Raw genomic sequence first — 13,159 nt, 5'->3', positions numbered from 1 at the left:
AGTATATCATGTTTGCAAGGAATAGAAGGCTTTGCTCATAGATCACCAGGGAGAGCAAAGACGAGGGAGGGAGCATGGCTAGAAAAGCACATGGGGACATAACATGGCTGTACAACTTAAAACAAAGTAGACACTCCCCAATCCTAGTGGGGAGAGGGGATGGGGGCAGGATGTGGAGGTGGGGGTGGGAGTGGGGGAAATGACTGTTGGGAAGATCATTTTCCTCTGTCCATTGCTCCCTTGTCAGTTGGCTCATTTGCTGGATTTTTTTCTGCCTTGAATTGTATTGGGAAAGTTTTTGAAAATATTATTTTTAAGAGAGATCGCCACACTGTGAATTTTATGAGCACTTAAATCCATTTAGAGTTAAAATTGAAAACTCGGAAAGAGTCAGCGAACCAGTCTGCTGTGTTTTTAACTCGGTCCTAGTTGAACTAGGAAGTAAAGGCAGGCAGGGAAATCCTTTCAGAGAGTGCTGTGTTTGAGGTGGATGGCTGACAAGACTCTGGTCTTGAGGCCTCATCTAACACAGCACTCTGCAGGTCGCTGCAGGAGTCCTTGCATTGCTAAGTGAGTCGCCCCTGGCCTCGAGATGTCCTTCAGGGCCTTTCTCATTTAACTTAAGCTTCACCACTGAGAGCACACAGCAAAAGAGGTGCCTTCCTCCCCAGCTCCCTTTTCTTCCATACATACATTTCCCTAGATATTTTAATGCAGCGCTGACAAGATTTGCTGATATGATAAGCAAGGGCAGTTTGGGACTCACTTAAGCTATACTCAGAACAGAACATACACAGATATACTTATTTGAGGGGCATAGATAAATACGGTAAATCGCACCATTAATTACGTGAGACTCGTAGTTCTACATCTCTTTTCTCCCTCGCCTACCCTTTTTAATTTCTCTTCACTACTTATTTCAAAAGACTAAAGTGGAGAGTGTTCAGAATGGGAACCTGTGTGAGGGCACCTGCTTTTAGTATACTAATTTCCTCTCCTTTCTATGCTGCCACGATAGGCTAATCCGTGATTATGGGCCATAGCGTCAGCTAATTCGCCCAGACAGGGCAAATCATCACCGTTATTGTCAGCAGTAGACAATGTGTTTACAGCGTGCCAGTACAATGGCTGTTTATACATTATTTCGCTTAGTGTTATTAATATCCATATGAGGTTGCGACCCCTCTAGTCCCCTTGACAGAGGAGAAGATGATGGGGTCTGGAGGCCAGGTGCCTTGCCCAGCCAGCCCTCTTCTGGCCTTTAGTACTTTGGTTTTCGGTCATTATACCTGCTGCCTCTGTAAAGACTTTCAAGGATGGCCTCCCTACAGCACACTTTCTAAGTACGGTTTCCCACAGTGAACAAAACCAGACAAGAGCGGGCGTTGTTTTCAGAGCTGATCTCTGTAATAGTGAGGTCAGTGTAGAACTGCTTTGTTTCTACCTTTACCTTAGAGGCTGCCCTCCTGGCTTTCAAATTCCTTAGACTCAAAATAAAGGACCTGAAGGGGATAAATGCCTAAGTCTTGGTTGGTGAATATTTTCACAGCGGTGCTGTCTGGATGTGTTGGACGCACCATCTCACTTCATTTACTTAAAATCCCCTGTGAGATGATGGTACTGACTTCACTGATAAAGCAGTCATGCAAGCCCAGAGGAAACTGAGGCCCAGAGTGATTAGCTATCCACAGAGTGAAGCTGGTGCTCTGTGGCTTTCCACTGGGTGAACGCTCCTACATTCCTTGGTTTTGTTTTAGAACATGCAGATTTCATGGAAAATATTTGCAAACGACGTTCTGGAGGATTGTCCAGTGATCAGTTTATGCCTGCTGCAGACTCTGTGAGACATCATGAGATAGGGAACCTGTCAGGTTATTTATGTATCCCAGGCATTTACCTCAGTATTCCAGCTGTAAGACTTTACTTTCTCAAGCCTTCTTTACCTGTCTATCTGAGGTGACTAAGCAAACTAGACTTCCCTGACTTAGTTAAGTTAGCCAGAGATAAGAGCATCATTCAGCTGAGTGGTGGTGGTGGACATCTTTAAGCCCAGGCGGAGGTAGGCAGATCTTTGAGTTTGGGCCCAGCCAGGTCCAGAACAGCCAGTACTACAGGGAGAAACCCTATCTCAAAAAGCAAAAAACTAAAACAAAACAAACAGAAAGCCCATCAGTGCTAATACCTCAAAAAACATAGATCAAGTTTTCTTTGTGTTAGACTTAAGTCAGATTAGCAAGATGGCTCACCAGGTAACGGCCCTTGGCACAGAAGCCTGAAGACCCAAGTGTGATCCCCAGAATCCCAGAAAGAGAGGAAGAAGCTCTACAAAATGGTCCTCTAACCTCCATGTCACATGCACCCATACACACATCAAACCCAAACAACAACAACAATAATAATAATATAAAAATCTTCAGAAGAGTTAGACACATTTTACTCATTCTTTGTCATTTTCTGAACAGACAAACATTAACAAGGTTGAGTAAGTTCAGCAGTTGGGTCTGTGGTAGCAGGAATAATAGAAGTCCTGGTCTCGGCATCACATTTGGAGTACCAAATCTACTCGAAACACCGTGAAGTCAGAAAACAGACCACCACTGTCCCCTGATGATAATGTTGCTACCGTTGGTGGTAACAATTCTAAATACCATATTTATGACATGTGTGTTAACACACCATTATAAGAGGCTGGGGACACAGTCCAGCAGTTCCTGAGCACATTAATACAATCTGCTCAGGCTATATAATGTTATTTGTATGTATGTTTTAGAACCGATCATTTGGTCTTGGGGAACCAGTTGGTGTGTGCGCTCTCCCAGGGAAGACGATTTCTCCAGCTCTCTGCATTCCTTAGCTTTCTGTAGTTCTTTGTGTAGAGTTGAGGCCTGTGGTCTTCCTCTCTTCATCTTAGTGTATCTGTTGTGGTTGTCCCTCTTCAGCTCAGGCTTAGGCAGATGTGTCGGTGAGACTTTATGGGTGTAGCTTCTGACGTTACTGGTGAGTCTTCGATTGGCAACAGCTCTCCTCTAGTCTTTTTGGTATGGCTTTCACAAACCAGTTGCTTCCTTCCTTCCTTCCTTCCTTCCTTCCTTCTTCTCTCCCTCCCTTCCTCTTTCCCTCTTTCCTTTTGTTTTTTTTTTAAGATTTATTTATTTTATGTATATGAGTACACTGTCGCTGTCTTCAGACACACCAGAGGAGGGAATAGGATCCCATTACAGATGGCTGTGAGCCACCATGTGGTTGCTGGGAATTGAACTCAGGACCTCTGGGAGAGCAGTCAGTGCTCTTAACCACTGAGCCATCTCTCCAGCCCTCCTTCCTTCTTTCCTTTTGTGTATTCTACATGTGTGCATGTATGATTATGTATGCATGTATGTGTGGGAGTGTATGCCCCATGAGGAAGTCAAAAGAGGAAGTCCACTGTCTTTCCCTATCACTAAGATTGTGATATTCCGTAAAGTGTTATGATATTTTATTCCCTGGAGAAGACAGGATCTCTCACTGAACCTGAGTCTTATCATTCAGGCTAGATTGGCAGCAAGTTCCAAGATCCTCAAGTTTGTGCCTCCATTCTGATCTTCCCTCTCATCACCTCCTAACCCCACGTTGGGGCCACAGGCTTGTACATAACCACACCAGCTATTTCATGTGGACTCTGGAGAGCTGATCTCAGGTCCTCAATGCTTGTACAGTGAACACTGTTAGCAGCCAAACTACCTCCTAGTTCTGCTAATGTGCTCTGTGTTGATTTCCCTCTCCTCATGTGCAGCAGGCTCTGTGTTGGTTTCCCTCTCCTCGTGTGCAGCAGGCTCTGTGTTGGTTTCCCTCTCCTCGTGTGCAGTAGGCTCTGTGTTGGTTTCCCTCTCCTCGTGTGCAGCAGGCTCTGTGTTGGTTTCCCTCTCCTCGTGTGCAGTAGGCTCTGTGTTGGTTTCCCACTCCTCGTGTGCAGCAGGTTATTGAACCTACAGGGACACCGTGCGAGCGTCTCTAGATCCTTTTCATACTTTACAGGCATGGCTTTGTTTCCTTTGTTTGATTGTTTGTTTGTTTTCCAAAAATCTTACTGGTTGCTGCTGATAGGTTATTTCTCTGCCAGTGAAATGACCCAATTCAAGCAATATTAGATTATATTAAAGACAGGTTTATTGGGAAGCTGCTCTTGGGCTGACCAGTTCACTGGTCCCAAGGATCGAGAACAGGGGAGTCACCATGGGGAAATGGGAGGAGGATTAGGGGAGGAAGAGAGAAAGAGAAAGGGCAAATGTGCAGAGAGAAGCAAAAGAAGAGGAGGAAGAAGAGAAAGAGGAGGAGGAGGAAGAAAAGAAAGAGGAGAAGGAAGAGGAAGAGGAGACCAAAATGTCTGGGTTATAGAGAGAGAGCCTCTGGGCTGTAAAGTTCAGGGTTGGGGGCAGAGCATGCCAGGCAGAGCCTGAGGGATGCTGGGAGAACCTGGAGGCCAGGTCTGCCTTGATGTGTGGAATATGCACCTCAGTCCCTTTGCCCAGAGTCTAAAACCAAACAATCTGCTTTACCCTAATAGATATTGTTCCCTACATAGATTTACCATCAAAACTGCTCTCGCCGTAATATTTATAAAAGTCCAATTTCATAATAAACTTTCATGATACTGTTTCTAAAACATACGCAAAAATTTTTCCTTTAAAAATAAAATGAAACCCAGAGCTGGAGAGACAATTTAATTGGGGAATTACTTGTCATGTAAGCATAATACCTGAGTTTGATTGCCAACTTGTATGCCAAAAAGTAAAGTAAAATTAAAAGGCCATGTGTGGTATCTTACAGTGGCAATTCTAGTGCTGGAGAGGCCGAGTCAGGTGAATCTCAGGAGCCCAGTTGCCATGCAGCCTTGCCTAACCTAGAGAGTTCCAAACCAGTGTGAGAAGCCTTACCTCAAAGAGGGTAGATGGCTCATGACACCTGATGCCCTTTGACCTCTACATGCACACGCACCTGCACATACCGGTGCACCTACCCACATGAACACACAAACACACATAATTAGACCCCTTCATTCTTTAAAATATAATGTAACCTATATCAGTAGGAAACTTTTTGCTATGTATCTGTCCTCTAATGTTTTACAGAGCTGATGATCTAGGGGGGGGTGTTGATTATCCAGAGGCAGTGACTGACGGACAGCAAATCTTGAAGTCTGAGAGTTCGTCTGCTAATCTTTCTGGATTTTCACATATATCAGAGGGTCTGAAAATAACTGAGATGAGATGCTGTAGACCAAGGCCAAAGTCAAACAGGAATCAGGGTAGAGCACCAGTGGCTAATGACGGTGAATGTCTGTTTGCTTTTCAGAACATTGAGCTGAAGGTTGAAGTGGAGAGCCTGAAACGAGAGCTCCAGGACAGGAAACAGCATCTACATAAAACATGGTGAGTTGTGAGTCGAGCTCTGTGTAGAGCAATGTGTACACACGAGCTACATCCTGCCCCAGACTCCAGCTCCCCCACTGGAGAGAAGTCAATCTGGAACCAAAGCCCTGAACCTTCCCCTTCCCATTTGAATGTAGGCTCTAATTTGCACTTTGAAGCTATGGATTTCACGTTTTCTTTCCCTTGGGTGTGTCTATTACTCAGATGTGTCTGCTTTGGTCAGACACACCTTGCCACAGACGGGCAAATCTCCCAGACCTGAGACTGTAAGTTTCCTGCTAGGTAGGAAAGAACTAACCAGGATGAAGTGAATGTTGAGATAATTGTAAATAGTATTTATAGAGATGACCAGTCTAATGAGATCAAAAGGGTAGTGTTCAGGGAAAATGGTCGCTTTCATGGTCTTCTGTGAAAACATGGGTTATGACATCATTATGGGTATGGTTTATTGACTTTTAAAATGAGAAAAAAGTCAGATAATCCCCAGAGGAACTCTATTCCTTGTAAATGAAGAAAGGGTAAAACCAAGAATATGTGTGCATCATTTCTTTGTAATGACAGAAAACTTGAAGCAATCATCCATTAAAAAGCCAATGGCTGAAGATATTTTAGTGTATCTGTCCTGTGGCCTATTACACAGTTGTTAAAAAGAATGAACTCCTTATTGTTCTTACTAGAAAAAGCTAAGAGGAAACATGAATGCTTAGTCAATGTTCACAGTACAAGTCTCATGGGCAAACGTGGTCGTTTGTTTGTTTTCCTGTTGCTGTGATAAATTCTTGATCAAAACCAACTTGGATCAGGAAGAATTTGTTTTGTCAGGCAACAGTTACCATTGGAGGAAGCCGGGTGGGGATTCAAGGCAGGAACTGAGGAGATCGTGGAAGAATACTGCTTACTGACTTGCTTAGCCACCTTCCTTATACAACCCAGGACCAACTGCCTAGGGATGGCACCGCCCACCTCCTATATCAATTAGTGATTGACAAAATGCCCCAAAGACATGCCCACAGGCAGATCCAATGACAATTCATCAATTGAGATTTACTTTTCCCAGGTGTGTCAAGCTGAGACCGGAAACCAACTATGACAGTATAGTTGCTTTGCTGTGTTAGGAGAAAAAAAAAATCAAACCAACTTGGAGGGTTGCTACCAAACTCCTGAAAACCTTCTTTCATTAGGAAAGTAAGGTCAGAGTCTGGCAAGAAAAAACTTGATCTCGTTTCCTTTTGTTTATTTCTGTCAGGATGGCTGCTCTAGCCATGTGCCATGGTACACACCTGTGAATTTAGTACTGGGATGACTTATGCAAGAGATAAGGAGTGTAAAGCTGGCCAGAACATGTAGCAATCTGATGTTGACAGAGACCACACAATGAAACTTTGTCTCAATAAATGGAAAGAAAGTTAATTTTATCATTGTGTGGTTTCTGTCATAGTCTAAAGGGCAGTTTTAAATGATGGAGTTATAATACAGCCAGTATTCCAAATCTGTTTGATCTGATCTACCTTTTATATTTTTAGTATTTCTTGGACTTTAGGATAGCTAAATAAGATTAGAGTTTTATATTTAGGTATTTGCAAGATGTTGGCAATAAATAACAACCAAAAATAACAACCAAAACAAACAAACAAACAAATAATACATAAAAGTGTTTTCTTATTAGGGTCGAATCTTTGGTGGTACCCATTAAGAAACCTCGCTTGCTATTGTAGGCTCTAGAAAACTTTAAATAACAATAGAGCAATGCACACTGAGATTTCTGGAATGCTTCAACTTTTTATATTATTATTAACATTTTTTTTGGTTCTTTTTTTTTTTTTTTCGGAGCTGGGGACCGAACCCAGGGCCTTGCGCTTCCTAGGCATGTGCTCTACCACTGAGCTAAATCCCTAACCCCTTTTTATATTATTCTTATATCTACTCTGATATAGGAGGAAAAGTTTTCTGAAACATGAGAGGCTGGGATGTGGGTAGTAGAACTGATTTTAGAATAATGAAAACATATAGTCCGAAGCCAAAGAAGAAGCCAATTCACAAAATTGTTGGGTCCCTGGGTTCTTTCTTATGTTTTGTCCCTTCCTACTTAATAAAGGCTATACAGTACCAACACCAGAAGATGGGGCTAGCTTCTGAGATGGCTCCGACTAGCACCCACTATACACCAAGGAGTTGCCCAGTGTCTGGAGAAGTACAATCCATCTCCATGGAGACAACCTCCTGATCTAAATACTAAAGTACATCGGACTTGGTGGTGGTTTATAAGCCTATGATTTAATGTAGTTCTTCACTCTGAGATCAAGAAGGTGGTTCATGGTTCTCACAAAATGACTGAAAACAGAAACAAAACCTAACCGGAATTAAGATAACTCAGTACCTGATTCGGACCCCAAATTTCTAATCCTCAGATATCCAAGGACAGCTGCCACTACTATAAATAAACCGCCGAGACCTTACCCGCCTCGTGCTAGCGCCTGGACGGCCATTCCTAGGGATATCAGAGAAGCCACATGCAGCCAAAACCTGCGTGTGTGCAGATTAAATGTCTCTGTTCTCTGCCTGGGACCATGAACACTGGATAGAACTGTTTAGAGGAGGCCCAGACTCAGGACAGGTCCTCTGTGCATTCCTGGTTGTAAAGGAGGACATTTCTGTGGACTTGACCATCATGTCCTGGCGACCTAAGTGGAATAACGTTTAAAAACCCAAACAGCAAGAAAGCAGGCTGCTGCAAAGCCCTCTAGGAGAGCCATTAAACAGCAAGTCCATGGCGGTGGTCCTAGCTGCTGACTCCTCGCCTTCCCCATGAACTCCTCCTCCTGATGTTATAGCAGTCATGGTGTCTCCTGGCAGCAGGCTGACCCGCCTTGACAGGCAACAAAGAAGCTAGAGGTCCTAGAAGCTAGAGATGAAAAGGCTGGGCAGTGGTTCCTGGGAACAGTCAGAGCAAGTGTTTCTCTTTCTCCTCCCTGGTCTGAGTGAATGGCTGGAGTGATCTAAGTCTGCAGAAGAAGTTTGGTGTCTGCTCTAATTAGCAAATGCTATGTTGTTGTAGGGCCGATGAGGAGGATCTCAACAGCCAGAATGAAGCAGAGCTCCGGCGCCAGGTTGAAGAACCGCAGCAGGAGACAGAACACGTTTATGAGCTCCTAGACAACAACATTCAGCTGCTGCAGGAGGTGAGGGGTGCCCACAGGTCCACAAAGACAAGGGCAAGTGGTCCCCTAAAGTCTCTTCCAGGCCACTCTATCTATTCTGGCCTGTCTGCTCTCCAATTGCTTCTCTAGTCTATCAGATGTCCCTGTGTCTTAGAGCTCCTGACATGGGTGGGATTTACCAAGGCTCAGATTACCCGCCTTTTTCAGGAATCCAGGTTTGCAAAGGATGAAGCCACACAGATGGAGACTCTGGTGGAGGCAGAGAAGGGGTGTAATCTGGAGCTCTCAGAGAGGTGGAAGGATGCTACCAAGAACAGGGAAGATGCACCGGGAGACCAGGTGAAGCTTGACCAATATTCTGCGGCACTGGCTCAGAGGGACAGGTAGGCGTTTGGGGTAGTTTTCTTTTCCTGGGCTGCCTTTTTACATGTACCCCAAGTTGGGGAGCACATTATAACCATGTTGCTCCCCCTTCTAGTACAAATACTGGGGGTTTCTCTCTTTCTAAGATGCCACGTCTCTCTGGATCAGATTTCCTATTAAGGTTGTCTCTTCAATGGTATCCAGTAGGAAAGCTCACTGGTTTGTGACAGGAGCCTATGTAAAAACAGGTAAATGATGGGATGGTTGAAAGATTGCAAGAAAGATTCTTTCTATGTCTTTGGCTCAGGAGAATTGAAGAGCTGAGGCAGAGCTTGGCTGCCCAGGAGGGGCTTGTGGAACAGCTGTCTCGAGAGAAACAACAACTGTTACATCTGCTGGAGGAGCCTGGGGGCATGGAAGTGCAGGTGAGGTTCAGGCTGGCCGGCCTGGGCACCAGCTTCATAGTTCCTTGAGCGCCGTGTTGTCACTGGTACACAACAAATCACCACTCGCTGCACAGCTTGTCACACAAGGTATCTTTATCTTGCGAGGTTTTGTGTTAGAAACCCAGATGTGGCTCAGCTGGGTCTCTGTTTAGGGTTCTGTGAGTCTGAAATCCAGGTATGGGCTGAGTTCCTCATCTTGAGCCCGACCTTGGAAAGGATGTGTGTCTAAGGCTCCATGTGTCGCTGGCAGAATTGATTTCTGTAAGGTAGCGGCAATCAGGGGCTAGAGTAAAGACTTGCTCCTCTGTCTCCTTGTCTCCTGGTGAGGGCTCGCCTGACCAGGACAGGCCCACCTTTTGGTTAATCTAAAATCAACTGGTTATGGGGCTGGAGAGAGGGTTCAGCAGTTGTGAACACTCACTGCTCTGTGAAGCAGACTTTGGTTCCCAGCACCCATGTCAGGCAGCTCCCAGACACCCGAAGCTCTAGCTTCAGGAAAGGTCCTTGGACCTCTGTGAGCACTTAGGCTAACATGTTCAGCCCCATGCGCACATGCGTGTACACGTGCACCTGCGTGTGTGCACACACACACATGCACACATAATGCAAAATAAATAAATGTTTGTAAAGTCAATTGATTAGGGATCTATATTCTATTTGGGAATCCTGCCCACAGACTGTAGCCCAGGTGTGCGGTGACATCCCACCATGCTTATCGCACAGTATTGTTGAGAAGTCAATCTTTATCACTCCAAGGGGATAGAAATTACGCAGAGGGATAGATAGAAACCAGGGAATTATGTGGCGGACTTTAGAATTCTCTCATCAATGCCAAGTGGTTTCTTACTACAAATAATGTGTTCTTAAAATAAGTTTTATTATTTAAAAAAAACCCTTCAAATAAAAATGAAAGCATTACATATCAAAACTAACTAAACCCAAGGTATCTACAACTTAATGAAACTACATGTACTTAGAATTGGCATTCAAAACGAAAGTGTGAAGCTTCCTAAATTTTACACTTTGAGGATTGAGTACATTTTATGCACTTATCCACCACCCAATCCCAAATTATCCATGAGAGAATGGAATAGAAGAACAATTAGCTTCGTATCCTCGTTGTGACTCACGCCCCTGCCTGCCTTCAGCCCTCCTCACCCTGTTATGTCCAGCCTTTCCTTTCATAATTTCTTCTGGTTACACTGGACCCATGTGGCATTTGGCTAGATTCCACATATTTGAGAGGATAAGTGGTTTATACCTTTCTGAGATTTTGTGACCTCACTTAATATTATATATTATTAGTCCATCCATTTTTAAATAATATTTTAAACTTCATTTTTATTAGAGCTGAGTAATCCATTATATATGATGTGTGTGTGTGCGTGTGTGCATGTGTGTGTGTATGTGTGTGTGTGCGCGCGCTGTGTACCTTTGTGTGTGTATGAGTATGTGTCTGTGTGTGGGTACTAAATTTTATCATCCATTCTTCTATTGATGTGCAACTAGGATGATTCCAAGTCTTTGCTATAGTGACTAAAGCAGCAATAAACGTGGGGTGTGAATATCTCAGTGGTGGGGTGTAGGGTTCTCTGGATGTGTGCCTGGTTGTGAAATAGCTGGGTCAGATGGTAGTTCTGTTTTTAACTTTGGGGAAATCTCAAAACAGATTTCCACAGTGACTGTATTCATTTACACCCCCACCAACAGTAAATAAGGTTTCTTTCTCTCCATGTCTTTTCCAGTATTTGCTGTCAGGTTTGTTGATGACAACCACCTGACAGGGTGAGGCAGTATCTGATCGCAGTTTTAACTTGCATTTCCCTGATGGTTAGGGAGATTGAACACTTTTAAAAACAGTCATTGAGCATTTGTCTGTCTTTCTTTCTTCCTTCCTTTCTTCCATCCTTTCTTTCTTTCTTTCTTTCTTTCTTTCTTTCTTTCTTTCTTTCTTTCTTTCTTTCAAAACTGTCTATTCAGTTCATTTGCTCGTTTATTGATTAGCAGTTTTATTTCCTTGGTACTGGTACTGAATTCCTGGTGTTCTTTGTAGATTCTAGGTATCAGCCCTTGTGTGAAGTGTATTGCCCCACCCTGTGGGCTGTCTGTTACCTCTGTTGATTGTTTCCTTTGCTGAATAGAACGTTTTATTTTCATGTTGTCCCATCTGTTGATACTTAGGTTAGTTCCTGTGCTGTTGCACCTCCTCCTCCTCCCCCCCCTCCTCCCCCTCCTCCTCCTCCCCCTCCTCTTCCTCCTCCCCCTCCCCCTCCTCCTCTTCATCCTCCTCCTCCTCCTCCTCCTCCTCCTCCTCCTCCTCCTCCTCCTCCTCCTCCTTCTTTTTAATGTTCTTGAAGCTGGAAATGTGGCTGAATGGTTAAGGGAACTGACAGGATGCTCTTTCACAGGACCCAAGTCCAATTCCCAGCACCTACACGGTGGCTTAACAAGCATACATAATTCCTGTTCCACTAGGGATCCAGCACCCTCTTTTGTCCCCTGTGGGCACTTCACATATGTGGTACACAAACATACATACAGGTAAAACACCTTTCACACAAAATAAAAATAAGTACATCTCAAAAATAAATAAATAAATAAATAAATAAATAAATAAATAAATAAATAAAAGAAAAAGAAAGTTTTTGCTGATTTCAATAGGTTGGAGTAACCTGTGTTTTCTTCTAAAAGTTTCAGTGTTTCAAGTTTTCAATTGAAGTCTTTGATCTATTTTTAACTGATTTTTATAAGGTTATAGGTAAATAACTAATTTAATTCTTCTGCAGGTGGAAATCCAGGTTTGCCAGTATCACTTGTTGAATAGGTTGTCTTTTTTTCCTAACTAGTTTTTGCCTCTTCTGTCAATAAGTAAGCAAGCATAGATTTGCCATTTTAGTACCAGGTTATTTAATCTGTTCTATTGGTTGAGCTGTCTATTTTCCTGCTGACACTAGACTCCTTTGTCACTATAGCACTATGGTATAATTTGAGGTCAAGTATTGTAATATCACCATCATTGATTGTTCTTACTCCTTAGAATAGCTTTGTCTATTCTTCTGTGGGTCTATATAAACTCTTCTTTTATTTTTTCTAAACCTGTGGGATATGACATGGAAAATTTTATAGCTATTGCATCAATTCTGTATGTTAATTTTAGTGGTATAGACATTATCATAATAATAATTCTTCCTATCCAGAACACAGAATATTTTCCAATACCTAATATCGTCTGTGATTTCCTTTTTTTCAACAACTTTAAAACTTCATCTTAGTGGTTTCTCACTTTTTTGGTTATATTTATTTCTAAACACCTACTTTTTAAGGGGGGTGGTGAATGGAATACTTTTCTTAATTCTTTTTCAGGGAGTAAACTGTATAAATGAAAGTCACGAGGTTTTCTTTTCTTTTTAAATCTTGATTTTGCATCTTGAAATTTTCCTGTGTTAATTAGGTCCAAGAGTTTTCTAATAGACTCAGTAAGGTCTGTTAAGAATGATGTCATCTGGGGGCTGGAGAGATGGCTCAATGGTTAAGAGCACTGACTGCTCTTCCAAAGGTCCTGAGTTCAAATCTCAGCAACCACATGGTGACTCACAACCATCTGTAATGGGATCTGATGCCCTCTTCTGCTGTGTCTGAAGACAGCTACAGTGTACACACAAAATAAAAAAAACCTTTAAAAAAAAAGAATGATGTCATCTGCAAATAGGGACAGTTCGGCTTCTTTCTGTTCTACTAGTATTTCTCTTATGTCTTTCTCTTGTCCAGTTGCTGGAGCTAAGAC

General features: G+C 43.1%; 1 protein-coding gene across 32 annotated transcripts in view; it reads left to right on the top strand.

Annotated features, from left to right (window-relative positions):
* The window catches only part of Pde4dip (phosphodiesterase 4D interacting protein), a 196,936-nt gene that overhangs the window by 88,171 nt on the left and 95,606 nt on the right, over positions 1–13,159 (top strand). For all 32 annotated transcript variants that reach the window (XR_001836491.3, NM_001389233.1, NM_001389234.1 and 29 more), the window contains 4 exons: positions 5,332–5,408; positions 8,464–8,587; positions 8,774–8,949; positions 9,237–9,354. Coding sequence is in view for 31 of the 32 variants with exons in the window: in NM_001389233.1 (NP_001376162.1) it covers positions 5,332–5,408; positions 8,464–8,587; positions 8,774–8,949; positions 9,237–9,354 (495 nt within the window). In the remaining variant the exon portion in view is untranslated. The remainder of the gene's footprint in view (positions 1–5,331; positions 5,409–8,463; positions 8,588–8,773; positions 8,950–9,236; positions 9,355–13,159) is intronic.

Source organism: Rattus norvegicus, chromosome 2 (genome assembly GCF_036323735.1).
Source record: "Rattus norvegicus strain BN/NHsdMcwi chromosome 2, GRCr8, whole genome shotgun sequence".
NCBI lineage: Eukaryota > Metazoa > Chordata > Mammalia > Rodentia > Muridae > Rattus > Rattus norvegicus.
This window is presented reverse-complemented; position numbering and strand designations above follow the sequence as displayed.